The 18,641-nt window shown below is 48.6% G+C and overlaps 1 protein-coding gene across 1 annotated transcript; it reads right to left on the bottom strand.

The window, feature by feature from the left end:
* Window positions 1-10,841: 10,841 nt before the first annotated feature.
* Window positions 10,842-15,090, bottom strand: LOC128307326 (probable fatty acid-binding protein). Its single transcript, XM_053045106.1, has 2 exons — window positions 14,904-15,090; window positions 10,842-11,359 (listed from the first exon to the last, which is right to left on the bottom strand). The coding sequence occupies exons 1-2, from the start codon at window positions 14,974-14,976 to the stop codon at window positions 11,037-11,039; spliced, it is 396 nt and encodes a 131-aa protein (XP_052901066.1). The 5' UTR covers window positions 14,977-15,090; the 3' UTR covers window positions 10,842-11,036.
* Between the last annotated feature and the right edge of the window lie 3,551 nt (window positions 15,091-18,641).

Here is an 18,641-nt window from a genome sequence, read left to right on the forward strand (position 1 = left end):
ACAAGATGGCGAACCAAGATGGCGTCCGAGATGGCGGCCACGATGGCGGACAAGATGGCGGACAAGATGGCGGACAAGATGGCGAACCAAGATGGCGTCCAAGATGGCGGACAAGATGGCGGACAAGATGGCGGACAAGATGGCGGTCAGGATGGCGGCCAAGATGGCGGACAAGATGGTGGACAAAATGGCGGACCAGATGGCGGACACAAGATGGCGGACAAGATGGTGGACAAGATGGCGGACAAGATGGCGGACAAGATGGCGGCCAAGATGGCGGACAAGATGGTGGACAAGATGGCGAACCAAGATGGCATCCAAGATGGCGGCCAAGATTGTCCGCCATCTTGTCCACCATCTTGTCCGCCATCTTGTCCGCCATCTTGTCCGCCATCTTGTCCGCAATCTTGGTCCACCATCTTGTCCGCCATCTTGTCCGCCATCTTGTCCGCCATCTTGGCCGCCATCTTGTCCGCCATCTTGTCCGCCATCTTGGCCGCCATCTTGTCCACCATATTGTCCGCCATCTTGTCCACCATCTTGTCAGCCATGTTGGCCGCCATCTTGGCCGCCATCTTGTCCGCCATCTTGTCCGCCATCTTGTCCGCCATCTTGTCCGCAATCTTGTCCGCAATCTTGGTCCACCATCTTGTCCGCCATCTTGTCCGCCATCTTGGCCGCCATCTTGTCCACCATATTGTCCAACATATTGTCCGCCATCTTGTCCGCCATCTTGTCCGCCATGTTGGCCGCCATCTTGTCCGCCATCTTGTCCGCCATCTTGTCCACCATCTTGTCCGCCATCTTGTCCGCCATCTTGTCCACCATCTTGTCCGCCATCTTGTCCGCCATCTTGTCCGCCATCTTGTCCGCAATCTTGGTCCACCATCTTGTCCGCCATCTTGTCCGCCATCTTGTCCGCCATCTTGGCCGCCATCTTGTCCGCCATCTTGTCCGCCATCTTGGCCGCCATCTTGTCCACCATATTGTCCGCCATCTTGTCCACCATCTTGTCAGCCATGTTGGCCGCCATCTTGGCCGCCATCTTGTCCGCCATCTTGTCCGCCATCTTGGTCCGCCATCTTGTCCGCCATCTTGTCCGCCATATTGTCCGCCATCTTGTCCGCCATGTTGGCCGCCATCTTGTCCGCCATCTTGTCCGCCATCTTGGCCGCCATCTTGGTCCGCCATCTTGTCCGCCATCTTGTCCGCCATCTTGTCCGCCATCTTGTTCCACCATCTTGTCCAACATATTGTCCGCCATCTTGTCCGCCATCTTGTCCGCCATGTTGGCCGCCATCTTGTCCGCCATCTTGTCCGCCATCTTGTCCGCCATCTTGGCCACCATCTTGTCCGCCATCTTGGTCCGCCATCTTGGCCGCCATCTTGTCCGCCATCTTGTCCGCCATCTTGTCCGCCATCTTGGCCGCCATCTTGGACGCCATCTTGGTTCGCCATCTTGTCCGCCATCTTGGTCCGCCATCTTGTCCGCCATCTTGTCCGCCATCTTGGCCGCCATCTTGGCCACCATCTTGTCCGCCATCTTGGTCCGCTATCTTGGCCGCCATCTTGTCCGCCATCTTGTCCGCCATCTTGTCCGCCATCTTGGCCGCCATCTTGGACGCCATCTCGGTTCGCCATCTTGTCCGCCATCTTGGTCCGCCATCTTGTCCGCCATCTTGTCCGCCATCTTGTCCGCCATCTTGTCCGCCATCTTGTCCGCCATCTTGTCCGCCATCTTGTCCGCCATCTTGTCCTCCATCTTGGCCGCCATCTTGTCCGCCATCTTGTCCACCATCGTGCCCCCATCTTGTGTCCGCCATCTTGTCCGCCATCTTGTCCGCCATCTTGTCCGCCATCTTGTCCGCCATCTTGGTCCGCCATCTTGTCCGCCATCTTGTCCGCCATCTTGTCCGCCATCTTGGACGCCATCTTGGTCCACCATCTTGTCCGCCATCTTGTCCGCCATCTTGTCCGCCATCTTGTGTCCACCATTTTGGCCGCCATCTTGGCCACCATCTTGTCCGCCATCTTGTCCGCCATCTTGTCCGCCATCTTGAACGCCATCTTGTCCGCCATCTTGGCCGCCATCTTGTCCGCCATCTTGTCCGCCATCTTGTCCGCCATCTTGGCCGCCATCTTGGCCGCCATCTTGTCCGCCATCTTGTCCGCCATCTTGTCCGCCATCTTGTCCGTCATCTTGGTCCACCATCTTGTCCGCCATCTTGGCCGCCATCTTGGCCGCCATCTTGTCCGCCATCTTGTCCGCCATCTTGTCCGCCATCTTGTCCACCATCTTGGCCGCCATCTTGACCGCCATCTTGGCCGCCATCTTGTCCGCCATCTTGTCCGCCATCTTGTCCTCCATCTTGGCCGCCATCTTGTCCGCCATCTTGTCCGCCATCTTGTCCGCCATCTTGTGTCCGCCATCTTGTCCGCCATATTGTCCGCCATCTTGTCCGCCATCGTGGTCCGCCATCTTGGCCGCCATCTTGTCCGCCATCTTGTCCGCCATCTTGGCCGCCATCTTGTCCGCCATCTTGTCCGCCATCTTGTCCGCCATCTTGTCCGCCATCTTGTCCGCCATCTTGGCCGCCATCTTGTCCGCCATCTTGTCCGCCATCTTGTCCGCCATCTTGTCCGCCATCTTGTCCGCCATCTTGTCCGCCATCTTGTCCGCCATCTTGGTCCACCATCTTGTCCGCCATCTTGTCCGCCATCTTGGCCGCCATCTTGTCCGCCATCTTGTCCGCCATCTTGTCCGCCATCTTGTCCGCCATCTTGGTCCACCATCTTGTCCGCCATCTTGTCCGCCATCTTGTCCGCCATTTTGGCCGCCATCTTGTCCGCCATCTTGGTCCACCATCTTGTCCGCCATCTTGTGTCCACCATTTTGGCCGCCATCTTGGCCACCATCTTGTCCGCCATCTTGTCCGCCATCTTGTCCGCCATCTTGTCCGCCATCTTGTCCGCCATCTTGTCCGCCATCTTGTCCGCCATCTTGGCCGCCATCTTGTCCGCCATCTTGGCCGCCATCTTGTCCGCCATCTTGTCCGCCATCTTGTCCGCCATCTTGTCCGCCATCTTGTCCGCCATCTTGTCCTCCATCTTGGCCGCCATCTTGTCCGCCATCTTGTCCGCCATCTTGTCCGCCATCTTGTCCGCCATCTTGTCCGCCATATTGTCCGCCATCTTGTCCGCCATCTTGTCCGCCATCTTGGCCGCCATCTTGGCCGCCATCTTGTCCGCCATCTTGGCCGCCATCTTGGCCGCCATCTTGTCCGCCATCTTGGTCCGCCATCTTGTCCGCCATCTTGTCCGCCATCTTGTCCGCCATCTTGTCCGCCATCTTGGTCCGCCATCTTGTCCGCCATCTTGTCCGCCATCTTGGCCGCCATCTTGGCCGCCATCTTGTCCGCCATCTTGGTCCGCCATCTTGTCCGCCATCTTGGCCGCCATCTTGTCCGCCATCTTGTCCGCCATCTTGTCCGCCATCTTGGTCCACCATCTTGTCCGTCATCTTGTCCGCCATATTGTCCGCCATCTTGGCCGCCATCTTGGACGCCATCTTGGTTCGCCATCTTGTCTGCCATCTTGTCCGCCATCTTGTCCGCCATCTTGTCCACCATCTTGGTCCGCCATCTTGTCCGCCATCTTGTCCACCATCTCGGCCGCCATCTTGGCCGCCATCTTGGCCGCCATCTTGTCCGCCATCTTGTCCGCCATCTTGTCCGCCATCTTGGTCCGCCATCTTGAACGCCATCTTGTCCGCCATCTTGTCCGCCATCTTGACCGCCATCTTGACCGCCATCTTGTCCGCCATCTTGTCCGCCATCTTGTTCCGCCATCTTGTCCGCCATCTTGTCCGCCATCTTGTCCGCCATCTTGGCCGCCATCTTGTCCGCCATCTTGTCCGCCATCTTGGCCGCCATCTTGGCCGCCATCTTGGCCGCCATCTTGTCCGCCATCTCGGTCCGCCATCTTGTCCGCCATCTTGGCCGCCATCTTGTCCGCCATCTTGTCCGCCATCTTGTCCGCCATCTTGTCCGCCATCTTGTCCGCCATCTTGTCCGTCATCTTGGTCCACCATCTTGTCCGCCATCTTGGCCGCCATATTGTCCGCCATCTTGTCCGCCATCTTGTCCGCCATCTTGTCCGCCATCTTGTCCACCATCTTGGCCGCCATCTTGACCGCCATCTTGGCCGCCATCTTGTCCGCCATCTTGTCCGCCATCTTGGTCCGCCATCTTGTCCGCCATCTTGGTCCGCCATCTTGGCCGCCATCTTGGTCCGCCATCTTGGCCGCCATCTTGTCCGCCATCTCGGTCCGCCATCTTGTCCGCCATCTTGGCCGCCATCTTGTCCGCCATCTTGTCCGCCATCTTGTCCGCCATCTTGGCCGCCATCTTGGCCGCCATCTTGTCCGCCATCTTGTCCGCCATCTTGTCCGCCATCTTGTCCGTCATCTTGGTCCACCATCTTGTCCGCCATCTTGGCCGCCATCTTGGCCGCCATCTTGTCCGCCATCTTGTCCGCCATCTTGTCCGCCATCTTGTCCACCATCTTGGCCGCCATCTTGACCGCCATCTTGGCCGCCATCTTGTCCGCCATCTTGTCCGCCATCTTGGTCCGCCATCTTGTCTGCCATCTTGTCCGCCATCTTGGCCACCATCTTGGTCCGCCATCTTGGTCCGCCATCTTGGCCGCCATCTTTTCCGCCATCTTGGCCGCCATCTTGTCCGCCATCTTGTGTTCGCCATCTTGGCCGCCATCTTGTCCGCCATCTTGTCCGCTATCTTGTCCGCCATCTTGTCCGCCATCTTGGCCGCCATCTTGTCCGCCATATTGTCCGCCATCTTGTCCGCCATCTTGGCCGCCATCTTGTCCACCATCTTGTCCGCCATCTTGTGTCCGCCATCTTGTCCGCCATCTTGGCCGCCATCTTGTCCGCCATCTTGTCCGCCATCTTGTCCGCCATCTTGGTCCGCCATCTTGTCCGCCATATTGTCCGCCATCTTGTCCGCCATCTTGTCCGCCATCTTGGCCGCCATCTTGTCCGCCATTTTGTGTCCGCCATCTTGTCCGCCATCTTGTCCGCCATCTTGGCCGCCATCTTGGCCGCCATCTTGGCCGCCATCTTGGCCGCCATCTTGTCCTCCATCTTGTCCTCCATCTTGTCCGCCATCTTGTCCGCCATCTTGTCCGCCATCTTGGCCGCCATCTTGTCCGCCATCTTGTCCTCCATCTTGGCCGCCATCTTGTCCGCCATCTTGTCCGCCATCTTGTCCGCCATCTTGTCCGCCATCTTGTCCGCCATCTTGTCCGCCATCTTGTCCGCCATCTTGTCCGCCATCTTGTCCGCCATCTTGTCCGCCATCTTGTCCGCCATCTTGTCCGCCATCTTGGCCGCCATCTTGTCCGCCATCTTGTCCGCCATCTTTGCCGCCATCTTGTCCGCCATCTTGGTCCGCCATCTTGTCCGCCATCTTGTCCGCCATCTTGGTCCGCCATCTTGTCCGCCATATTGTCCGCCATCTTGTCCGCCATCTTGTCCGCCATCTTGGCCGCCATCTTGTCCACCATCTTGTCCGCCATCTTGTGTCCGCCATCTTGGTCCGCCATCTTGGCCGCCATCTTGGCCGCCATCTTGTCCGCCATCTTGTCCGCCATCTTGTCCGCCATCTTGTCCGCCATCTTGTCCGCCATATTGTCCGCCATCTTGTCCGCCATCTTGACCGCCATCTTGACCGCCATCTTGGCCGCCATCTTGTCCGCCATCTTGTCCGCCATTTTGTGTCCGCCATCTTGTCCGCCATCTTGGCCGCCATCTTGTCCGCCATCTTGGTCCGCCATCTTGTCCGCCATCTTGTCCGCCATCTTAGTGGGGGAAGGGGGGGAGGGGGATGGAAGATGTTACCTCTTGAACAACATGCTCTCCTGGTATCGGAAATTTGAAAACAGCTGGTTTGTATGAAAAGTTAGTGTTTAAACATTGCATACTTTTCGGCGGAAATTTGGTTGCAAAGTTGGTGTATAAACATTGCATACCTTACGGCGGTAAATTGGTTGCAAAGTTAGTGTATAGACATTGCATACCTTACGGCGCAGTACCAGGAGCTACCTCTTCCGTGGATGCTCTCCTGGTACTATACATTCAAAAACTGGTAGTTTCCGAAGAAATTTTTCACGATCAACGGGAAAGTTAGTGTTTAAACATTGCATAACTTTCGGCGGTTTTTGAGCAAAATTGCTGCAAAATTTTACTCGACCAACGGGAAAGTAAGTTTTTAAATATTGCATACCTTTCGGCGGTTTTCGACCAAAATTGCTGTACAAGGTGCTACCTCTTCCGTGGATGCTTTCCTGGTATCGAAAATCGGAAAACAGCTGGTTTAGAATGGAATTTCGTACCAACCGACGAAAAGTTGGAGCGAGATGAAGGATGCTTTCCGTTTTATTGATCTTCCTTAAATTAGCGATCGTTCTCACGTGTTTGATAGTATGCAATAGCAATTGTGATGGGCAAATTTGTCCCAAGCTGCAGATTTCACCTCTGGAAAAACATGCTCTCCTGGCATGGGAAATCTGAAAACAATTGTGTGCGCGGCAACGGCATAGTGGTTTTCACAGTTGACCAGCTGATTTGGTCATTGGACAAATTTGTCAGCATTTTGGCAACTCTCGTAGCCCTGCACATATTAATGTGAATTTCGATCGTTCGCTTGATTTTCGCGTATTAAGTTTGATGCTCCAATTTTAGGTCGGTTGTCCGTGCGTCAAGAAATCCAAGAATTTCTGGGCCGATCTCTTCGCTCATTGTGAAGACACTTGCGATCATTTCGTCACATTTACACTTGCACATTTACATCAATATGAAACACACTATGTGCTCCTCAGGCGCAATTTGATAGTCAGTAGCCAATTATAGGGAAGCAACACCACAAAGCCCTCACTAATTTTTCTCAAACAAACTGAGTTTTCAATGCAAAAAAACGAGACCGCTTTCAGCACGCACGACAATGTTTTAGCAAGACTACTATTGTTGTGTTTTCTCTTATGCCAACTACTTTATTTCATGCAACTTACAATACTGAAGGTTACTTCGATACGCGTAATACCAAAGTGAAAAGCACGGCCTCCTAGAGTCCGTTTCTAATTGTCGCTCATTGTCAACGACTCATATCTCGCGGATGCCATACATGACAACTATGAGAGGTTCTTCACTGTATACATCGTTTTTATATCAATGCATACTTGATTTCTTCAAGTATCTTTTTTCGTATTCTTTTTTTAATTTAGATCAACGATTGCACGGCGATGATCTTAAACCGTATGGATTTAGAATTGGAAATTTTAGAACAATTTCAATCTAACAACGATGCAAATGTTATCGAGATTACAACAATGTAGTTTGAACAGTATTCTACACGGGGATATGATGAAGTGTTTGGACAGTTTAGGATGGGTGGACATAAGCTGGACCTACAGTCCAGCTTCGATTAAGTAATAACCAAGAAAGACAGAAATGGTATTCCAAGAACCATGAGGTATGAAATATCAAACGGAAAAGAGAGTTCTAATGATTGTAATATGATTTTATTCCTATTCTATGACAATGCTAGCTATTTCGTAGTACACTGACAGATTGTGTCGGTTATAACATCATTACCGGTAGCAATACGGCCTGGCCGTTCCTGAATAAAAAAAATATATCATTACCGGCTTGCAATCTTGCAGAAATTGTGACAATCGAAATACTAAACACAATACTCCACCACAATACTGTTTCGAAACACGTAGGCTGGACATTTTCACGGTTCAATCGGGGAGAGAAAACAATACCACACCACGAGTATCGCAATTGCAATAGCTGGTGTTGCTGCGGGAACAAAGTTCGGACTGCTGGATCCGCCGCCGTAGGTAGACCACGCGAAGATTGGCCTACCATGAAACTCTCGCGCTAGTTTCGGACCGTCGTAGCCAAATCGAACTTTAGGCTTGGCTCTGGAATTCCGGAGCTAGTTTCTAACGGTGGACTTTGCTAGTCGGAAAACCGTAGAAGTGAAGGCGCTCAAATCGTTCGGGTCAGACAGTTAGGATTTGTTCTGATAAATCAGAATAAGTTCCTAATGTGTACCTCCGTTCAATTCGATTGCCAACCCAGCGACTCGAAAAGCACCAGGTTTAAAGTACAAGTATGGTTTATTAACAATTTCTCCTGCTTATATACTAACAATCTGTCTTGAGACTTGAAAGCGAAAGCGAGATGAACGTTAGAATCGTTCTCCTTACGTTAGCATATCTTGTATTTGAAGGATCGAATTATTCTTCTTATGTTGGCATATTTATTGGTGTCGGGTGTACACGCCCGTCGTATTGCGTCTGCTTATTTGCGATAATTGTCGTATAGTCGATTGTATTTGTTTAAAATATCAACGGTGAGGCTCTTATTGTTTATACGCTTTTCGAACGGGTCTCCGGACGTTGTTTACTTATGACCTCACGTATCTTTCAATTGTTATGTTTTGTTCCCCTTTTGAGCGCTGGCATGCTCATTCATGAATTTTGTTCGCATTCTTTGTATTTCGACCGATTTCGTGAATTTCTTGATTGTTATGTTTATTCCCCTTTTGGGTGCTAGCATGTTCCTTCATGAATTCTTTTCGCGTTCGTAACAGCTGGCGAATATTACGCAAGTGAAAATAAGCATGGTTTCTATTCTAGCATCTAACGGTAGGATCATTTACGAACAGATGAAAAAATCCCGTTCAAGAAATAGAATACATGCATAGGTTGAAGTAAAAGGGCATATAAGGGTTCACGGGGCGGCCAGATGGTGTATTGGTACCGCAGTCGGTCTGCACAAGACAGGACCACGGAAAAATTTCATTTGGACCACCAAACCTCCGTACGCAGCACTGACTATCCTACGGGTAAATAAAGTAAAAAAAATAGAAATGGTAGGCTTAAACATCCTAAAGATGTCGTGCCGATAAAGAAGAAGGAGTTTGAAAACACTGCATACTTCTCTTGCGTAGCCGTGTAACCGGGCCGATATAGCTAATAAAAAAAAAAAAAACTATCTAACCAAGGATATATACAATCTAAGGATATTTTCGATCATTTTTCTGCCTTTTTAATTAGATTTTGTGCTATTAATTAATTCTGCTGCTAAATTTCCAAAAATCGCACTATAGGCACAAGTTGTTTGGGGCCCCCAACACGGCAAGACCTTAGGCGACCGCCTACTCCGCCTACCGTTTGATCCACCGCTGCAGGAAAGCATCCAACGCAGGAGGATGCTTTTTCCGTGTTTTTCGAGCCAGAAAACTCGCCAAAAATGACCAGTTTGTCAAGCTCCTGATACCAGGAGAGCATCCAACGCAGGAGGATGCTTTTACCGTGTTTTTCGAGGCAGAAAACGTGCCAAAAATGACCAGTTTTCCAAGCTGCTGATACCAGGAGAGCATCCAACGTAGGAGGATGCTTTTTTCCGTGTCAATCGAGACAGAAAACTCGCCAAAAATGACCAGTTTTTCAAGCTCCTGATACCAGGAGAGCATGCAACGCAGGAGGATGCTTTTTCCGTGTTTTTCGAGTCAGAAAACGCGACCAAAAAGGTCCAGTTTGTCAAGCTCTGATACCAGGAGAGCATCCAACGCAGGAGGATGCTTTTTCCGTGGTTTTCGAGGCAGAAAACTCGCCAAAAATGACCAGTTTTTCAAGCTCCTGATACCAGGAGAACATCCAACGCAGGAGGATGCTTTTCCGTGTTTTTCGAGGCAGAAAACTCGCACATAATGACCAAGCTCTGATACCAGGAGAGCATCCAACGCAGGAGGATGCTTTTTCCGTGTTTTTCGAGGCAGAAAACTCGCCAAAAATGACCAGTTTGTCAAGCTCTGAAACCAGGAGAGCATCCAACACAGGAGGATACTTTTCCGTGTTTTTCGAGGCAGAAAACTCGCCAAAAATGACCAGTTTTTCAAGATACCAGGAGAGCATCCAACACAGGAGGATACTTTTCCGTGTTTTTCGAGGCAGAAAACTCGCCAAAAATGACCAGTTTTTCAAGCTCCTGATTCCAGAAGAGCATCCAACGCAGGAGGATGCTTTCTCCGTGTTTTTCGAGGCAGAAAGCGCGAGAAAACTGACCAGTTTGTCAAGCTCCTGATACCAGGAGAGCATCTAACGCAGGAGGATGCTTTTACCGTGTCGATTGTGACAGAAAACTCGCCAAAAATGACCAGGGTGATAAACATGCTCAAGTTGGTTTGAAAAGTAATAAAATGTTACCTCTACGCGTGTTCTGCGCTCCTGTTACTTTTTCGATTTTCGGGATAATGAAATTTAACGATCATTGTTTGAAATTACATTTTGTAATTATATTTGTTTTAAACATACATCGTTTAATAATATTTACACATTACATCAATTTAATAATATTTACTCACCTGTAAATGATACAGTCATCAAATCATTAACATTAACCAAAATTGTAAGTTATCAATCCGTTAGGCTTGGTTTGTTTTATTCTTGACGAGCATTTGTTAGCAAACAAAACAATCGAGAATTATGATCAAATCATAGTATTTCTTCCGAAATATGTACATAAACAATCAGCAATGAGCGAAATGCATTATTCTTTATCGTATCGTATTGCTTGCAGTACGTGCACACGCACACGTACCACACAACAGCCGACATTTGGCGGACTCGTAGTATTACATCATGCACGCAACACACACACAATCATTCACGCCCCTTGCAGAGTCCTTAATCTACTCCAATGTTAGGATGCTCTTGTTATCGTATAGTTTGTTCGTTGCTACTCTTCTCTCTCTCTCTTTGTCTGTCTCTTGCGCGACTGTGATAAAATATAAATGCGAATGATGCTGGAAATGTGATGCTGTGATGAGGTGAAACCAGAGGGTGTCCTACTTCGTCGAATCTTCCGGCCGGCCGATCGCCCTTCCATTCGGTCACAGATCGAATGCAGCTCCGGGGCCGGAAGAAGCCTGCTGGCGGTGGTCCTCTTATACAACCTTGTAGTAACGGACGCACTTGGCGTTGCCGGCAGTCATGGTGGCGGTCAGGTCGGTGGCGGTGAACTCGCGCACGATCGTGGTCGGCTTCTCGCCCTTCTGCTCGTGGATCAGCTTGTTGCCATCCAGGGTGCAGACGGACTTGACCATGCGGCCATCGACGGTTTCCTCATCGAACTCCTCGCCCAGCTTGAACTTGATCGTCGTGTTCTTGAAGGTGGACAGCGTGTTGAACGTGTACTCGTCACCGTTCTTCACCAGTTCCACCGTGGGCGAGATGCTGTTGCCCAGCTTGCGGAGCACCATGCCAACACCTGACAGGAAGAAAATTAAGAACTTGGTTAGTATTGGGTGTAGTTTCAAGGAATGAAGTCAATGCATTAGTGTGTCTTTATTAATCGACATCAGAGTGCAGACACCGAATCGTCAAAACATTATCAAGTGCAGTCGAGTATCGTTGGTGCATGAACCAGTGAAAGAGCTCCATGCTCCATTTCTCACTCAAAATACACCACTACACATCAGATAGTCAAAGTCCACTCGTCAAAGTCGACAATCGACCTAGCAAACCTAGCGTTTATTCTAATGTTGGCCGGATCGCGGACTTCCTGGTGTGGAAATTAATTCAACTGATGCATATGGGTCGTCGTGCTTCAGGTGTGGAGGTTTACTCCAGGCGTTTATGGTACACCAATGGGACTTGGTGCACTGAAAGGCATATCACGTTCAGTGAACGTCTCTTATGGATGTCTCAAGATTAGTATGCACACACCATCGATCGTTGGACTCTGATAGACAGTTACTCGTCAATTGTATTGTACGAAAACATTCCACCGTCAAAGTATAGATGGAGTAAACATTTTCCTGCAAAATACGACACCTTGCATCATCATTACACAACAGCATCTCCTTCCTATTCCGTATTCCATTTACCACTGGCTGATAATAAGTTACTCCTCCGTTCGCTCCACCGTTCCCCAAAAAGCCAGGGCCTCCCTATCGTCCAGGGAACAATCAGAAAGATTATGTTTACTTCAACGAACCGCACGAGGGCTCAACTGGTAAGCCTCTACCTACGATCCCCGATAAGCGACCCGTTCCCCGAGGAAGGTTCAAAGGTGTGAATGCTGCCTCCTACCGCTCGTCGTAATCTCGAATCTCAAACTTAGTCCCCAGCAATCTGCACCCGGTGGCTTTGTGAAGGTGCAGCAGGTTGCCTCTGTTTCATTTCTTTGTATCAAACATCGATCACCAGTCCATTCTTAGGAGTCCTTCCTGTTCCTAATGACTGGCCACTGTGTGGCCCTCTGTCGGGGCTTATCGACATTTAGTCCTTTAATCAGTGTAACGAACTGAACCGTGGAGAAAAAGACATCGTCCATAAGCTCTCTGTGTGCAGAGTTCCCGACTAGAGTGCAGGCGGGGCGAGTCTTATCATCGCTTATCTGGTTACAGTCGAATAAATCCATCAAACTTCTTTCCCCCAACCCAGCGATGACTTTGGTTTAAATTTCTCTCTTTTCCTCTTCCCCTAGCAAAGTAATATCGATTGCGGTTCCTAACCGACGACGACGACTAAAGGCATTAATTCCAGTTCGATTCACAGTCGCTGGCAAACAACCGCGCGACCCTCGAAGCAATGAGCCGTTTAGTGGTGCCGGTGGTAATTTCAAGTGACGCTTAAATGAACCGAAATTATGCAATAAACATTGCGTATCGACTTGACAGAATCGTTAGCAACAGGTTAGAGGTAACGCTCCTGGGTTGTGCATGGACCACAGGGAAGCACGTGCGATCATTATAATTACGCGTCTTGCGCAAATGTAGCGTTACTGTCCACCCGTACGTCAAACGTAATTGAATGCGCGTATTCGGTGAGGATCGGATTAATCGTGCTACACTCATCAGCTGATATGGTCAAGGGTATGGATATGGACGAAGAATTTGGCGATGCTAATGAGGTTGATGTGTTATTCTCCTCCCAACAGCTCGCTATCTTTGGACACTTTTCCTAATCTACGCATCGACGCTTCTGTCGTCATCGGGCTCATCAGCTGTCGATGGAGCCACCAACCAGATAACAACACTCTGTGGTATATCAGCCATCGACGCCAGTTGTCTGCCGCAGCCCAGCAGCGCGAAACCAGTGTAAATGGGATAATATAATGGATTCTTGATTCAATTATGCTGCCCTCTTCTTTAACCAATTGAACCTCTTAAGTTGGTGGGCCGTCGGTCTGCGGGTCATAAGTTTGAACACGGATTCCGCTGTCGATGACCAGGCACAGGACTGGACAAACGCTCTGGAGGACGGGTTGGGAACTCCGGGCCAGTTGACAAGTGTCACCTCGGGTAGCATGAGAAAACGTTAAGTACTACTGTTGGCGGTCGTTGTGTGAGTTTGACTCGACGAAAGCGATGGGACGGAACAGAAAGAGTAAAGGCAATGGCAACGGACTGACCGGCAATTGGATTGAAGTTAATTGATTCACAATAGTCACACACCGACCGAACGATGCGCTCTCTTTATGCACCAAGGAACTTTCAAGAGGTGGCCACATAGGGCCGCCGTTGGATTATTACTTTTTTCCGTCTGACCGGCACAAGCACTGTGTCTGTCTGGCATTTTAAACGGTGCATTGCAGCGAAAACGAGATCTCTTACTTGGATGCTTCCTTTGGCGGACACATTATGCGATAAATGAATGTTGATTAATCTAATCGACTGTTTGCGGGCTGCAGACAACCTGACGACGCGATCGGCTCGTGTTCGCCAGTGAAAAGGTGTGTCCAGTCCAAGTGGACACTGGGCGTGAGTCACCTCAAGCACGGCTCAAATGTGCTGAGTGTGCACATTTATTTCAAACAGCATTATTTAAACATTACACACCACATGGTCAACGGATCCTTCGCTGGCCGGTTGTGACAACATGGAAAAGTATGCAAGCACGCAAGTAGGCTCTGAGAGGGAAGAGAAAGCTAGAACATTACGCATCCTCTTTCTTCTCGCTCGCTCATTCATCTCTGTATCAATCTGTGAACAACGAGAGGGAGAGAGAAAGCGAATGAGAAGTGTCAAACACCAAGTACGCAATCAAATGTGCATTTGTACAAGCGCTGGAAAGTCCATTGACCTGTTCCGTCCAATCGACACGCAGATATTCGCTGGTTTCCACGTTGTCCGCCACCAACCGTGACAATCGCACCGAAATGAAGCACTATCAGTGCATGGCATTGCCGGCCGGCTAAAATGCCGGGCGTTTGAGCGAGGGAGACAGCGCATCGCATCAAACTCTGTGCAATTTGCAAACACGGGATTTGGATGGAGAACTCGTTTCATCAGACCGTGGTTTAAAAATACAAGCCAAAGCTCCAGAAAAAAAACCAGCAGGATGCCGGGCTTCGTATCACATTCTTGGAGTTGCATGTTCCCGAGAATGCTGACGTGTAGCCCACCTTTTCTTTCCCACCTCTTTCTTTTCAGCGCAAACGCACATTTTATCGTACGATGCGGTGTGGCCGAGAGAACACTCTCCGCATGTTGTGTGTGCTAGAGTGAGATCGCACACAGTGAGATACATTTGGCAGATTCGGATCATCTCACGCGATGTGCTCTAGATTACACTGACCCACAGATCGCATTTCCGTTCTCGCGCGGTTTAGCGAACGCCGCAGGTAAATACACGTCTATCAGTCACTGATGTGCATTATGCCAGCGTTTCACCGATTATTTGGTCCTACTAGAACACAAAAAACTTCCAAACCACGGACGCATTTCGCAACTTCATTACGTTATCACAAAGTCAAACAGACCGGCGTTTTTCAACAAACAACGCACCCCACACACCCGCCTACTTACCGAGAGCCTTCATGTAGTCATCGAATCCCTCCGACTTCTCCATCTTGTACTTCTTTCCTTCAAAGACGGCCATTGTGGATGTAAGGTGATGCGGGTTTTACACGGATGTAAAATGCAGGGTGGCTTGGTAAAAGCACGCGAGTTCGCTGTATCGGGAAAATCGACGACCGTCTCTCACTGTGTCTGGCACCGGACTGATTCTCTCACTCCAGAATGAGCGTTAAATACGTGCCGCCCAGGGAGCAGTTTTTCCCTTGCAACTCCCAGTTTCACCGCGTTTGACACAGACAGAACTCACAAACTGCGTCGACCTCTCTCTGAGATTTTTCCCATCCCTGTCATATATTCCGCCGCTTGTGTTGCCTTCTCGCTCTGCATCAATATGAGACCACCTGCGTCGGCTCAGCCTTCCGATAGCGAGCGCACTCTAGCGACAACAATCTGTAGCTTTCGACCGTAACGGTTGTAGATAACGCATCGTATGAACCGTTCAAATGCACCGGTAAAACCGTTGCTGTTGATATTGGGACGGAATTTGCTGTGTATTCGTTGATTTCTCGAGATAGAAGGTCGTTTATCTACCTTACGAACCAGATAGCACGCGAATTTGGTGCAGTGAAGCGGATAACATTTTACAATCACTGTGAATCTAATCAATGTTCATGGACTTTGACCAACCTAAGCTGTGTAACCTGAAGCTTATGTGTTACGTTTAAATTTTATTGCCTTCTTAAATTAACTGACTCAGCTTTCTGATTTGTGAATATTCACTTAAAGCGGCTTTATAATAGAAAAATAAGTTTTTGATAGGTTGTTTAATTTAAAAGACATGAAATATTTTTATTTTAATTTTGAATTAATAGTCTTTTATCTTTTTCGCAAATTTATCTGATTTTGTATCAAAAAAGGATCCTCTTGACCATACGTTTAAATAAAGCTCTGAGAAAATGGTTTTTGCATTGAAGCAAACTTTCTTATCAACAGGATCAGTTTACTTAAAGTTGGTTCCACATTGAAGATTGAAATATCTCTATTATAACTCTTACAAAACAAACAACATAAGGCACAGATAGCGACAAGCTCGCCTGTTTTGGAAAGTTCATGAAAAATGAATTGAATCGTTGATGGACAAAAATACATCCTCTTCTGCATTGCCGGCAGCCATCAGACGTGTTTGCGCCACAGATCCTAAAAATAAATCTCCCAAAATATATTCCTCTTCATCTGACCCGAAAGCGAAGGGATGCTGCCACCATCCAGCATATGTGCATATTATCTATGTGCCCTTTGGTCGGTGGCCGATCTGGGTGTGGTAAAACGGGTGAGTGTTACCGCTTTATCGATTTTGAGTCGGGACCACCTCACAAACGGGCCATAAAGCCCCCTACGAACCGGCGGCGTTTCTTGTGTGTTGAACCCGATAAGAAAATCCGTCTTCGGCTCCGTAGAGGTCAAGATAAGATAATTGGACTCCCGGTTTCGTGTCCGGTTTCCAGTCGAAAACCGCCTTGATACAGACAGAGGATGATGGGTTTCTTCACTCTTCATTTTTTATTCTCTGCGGCTATGATTTGTTGTTGTGTATAGTATTTGGGCTTCGTTTCTGTAAGGTGTTTTCAGCTGTCGATCGAATATATGTAATCCCCTGAGACAAACATTGGGTAACAAAACAACAAAACAGGCATTATACAACAGTTAAAGTTCTCTGTGTTATTGCTGTTGTTGTTTTGATATCCAAGACGGTCGTCACGGTCTTGGCTCCTCGTGTTATGATAGCACATTAGGCACATTCTTTTCCCACCAGCGGACACACTTGGGTGGGATTTAGAAGTTTTCCACAAGGAGAAAAACTTGTGAGCACGCTTGATAATCCGGAAATAGGAAGCAAGTGCGCGGGAAAGTATTATGCAGCAGAAGTATGACGGTGTGTTAATGTTGTTATTAAAGAAAATATACTTTTTTATGTACAAAAGCTGTTACAGGCCCTGATATAGCATAAACAAAAAGCAGCAGCTAAGGTAGAAGCATGGAAGAGCCATTTGAGGTGAAATAAATAAATAAATAAATAAATAAATAATAATAGTACCTTTTGAGTAAAACCGACACCAAAAAATAACTCAGTACCACTATATCTATATCGCCTAAAAGTATGCAACAGTTTGTAAGGGTGTTTGGTGGGAACTACACAATGGGCATTTTGGTTATGAGTTTAAAAATCATAATGGTTCTATGTGCGTCAAATGAAGAATTGAGTTCAATCTTACAAAATCTATCTACTAATTAATTGTTGCTTGTTAGTTGATATAACTTTCAGTAACATATCTCATATCTTTCATAACATAGATAACAATTATTATCAAATAATGAAATAAAAATAAGTGGTCATTTGAGGTTAATCTACTTATGAAAGCTTGTGTATTTACTAAACGAATTGTTAGCCAACAGAAGTACTAAAAACATTGCATACTTTTGGGCGTTTGCTTCATACACATTTTGTTTTGTCAAACAGTTTATGTAATTGTAAGAACATTGTAAGCACTGTGGAAAATAATACAAACATTTAAAGGTAAACACACCGTTCTAACCCTTACTGCTTTATGAATAAAACAAAAACGAAACGATATGACGGTATTGAAAGCGCCTGTTCTTCAAACTCCCAACAGCAATGTTAGCAGCACTTTCCACCACGTGCAAGGTGGTGATCATGTGGGTAAGTTGAAAGAAACCAGTTTTTGTTGCTGCTACTGCTGTGTTGTGTTGTTTTTACCACAAAATGCTACATTCGTATCCGGGGAGGGCGAACTGCGGATACCGGGGAGGGTGCTGAGGCAAATGTTTCTCTTCATCCCATAAAGGTTGGAATGTAAGGAATGAAGTTTCCCACTGCACACTAAAAACTCTCCGCTAAGCGTTAAGGTAAAGAACAACCGTGAGCTGTAGGATAACTTTGTGAAGCAGAAAGGACAGTTTGAGAAGCGCCATGGGATGAAACCTGAGGGAAAAGCCATGGCGCAAGGTTTCAAATAACCGAAGTGGAGAAAAATTTCAAACCCCATTATCACGCAGTAAGTAACCCCTTGATGCGGAGTTGATGCTATAAAACATGTAAACATTGCTTCTGGTTATTTCCCGTCTGAAGATGTTCCTTTTCCTCCTGAATCGGGGCCGTTGTGCTGACTGTGCCCTTTTTTTCCTTGGCGCTTCTCGTCCGAAAAACAATCCACTCCCCAACAATCCCTTCCCTCGTCCGAGCCACCCCTAAACACAGACGCACACACGTCCACGCATCGTGCACCTGCGTGTCGTCGGGGAGAGATGTTTTTTTGTTGTTGTGTACTCTCACTGCTGCTCATTGCCGTGGTAAAAGCTCAGGACCAGGAAGAATGCGTGTGCGGAAGAGCTTTGGGACGACGATGCCAGACGACGCGAGCCGAGCGGCCGTGCGACGCTTTGCTTTGGTATAAAAGTAGGCCAAAAGTGCATCCGTGTGTAGCCGAAGTCTCGCGGGCGTGCAGTGTGTCTCGTGACCTACCAACGAGCCCCAGGACGGGCGGGAATGTCCGAGACGGGAGACAGCGAGAGAGAGAGAGAAGGCAAACGCACGGGGAGGGTCGTTATTTTCCGGTGGCTTCGGAAAAGTTTTGTGCCTTCCCCTGCACCGGGACCGATCGGAAGCGATTGGGCCTTTCGGGCGAAGGGGAGGTAGCACATTCAGAAGCAGTGATAGAGCCCTCAACA

This window comes from Anopheles moucheti, chromosome 2 (genome assembly GCF_943734755.1).
Source record: "Anopheles moucheti chromosome 2, idAnoMoucSN_F20_07, whole genome shotgun sequence".
Taxonomy (NCBI): Eukaryota; Metazoa; Arthropoda; class Insecta; order Diptera; family Culicidae; genus Anopheles; species Anopheles moucheti.

Excerpts from the sequence above, each read along its gene's own strand:
- LOC128307326 (XM_053045106.1), bottom strand. The coding sequence starts at position 14,976 with ATGGCCGTCTTTGAAGGAAAGAAGTACAAGATGGAGAAGTCGGAGGGA. Across the intron at positions 11,360-14,903 it reads TGACTACATGAAGGCTCTCG|GTGTTGGCATGGTGCTCCGC; the intron begins GTAAGTAGGCGG and ends TCTTCCTGTCAG.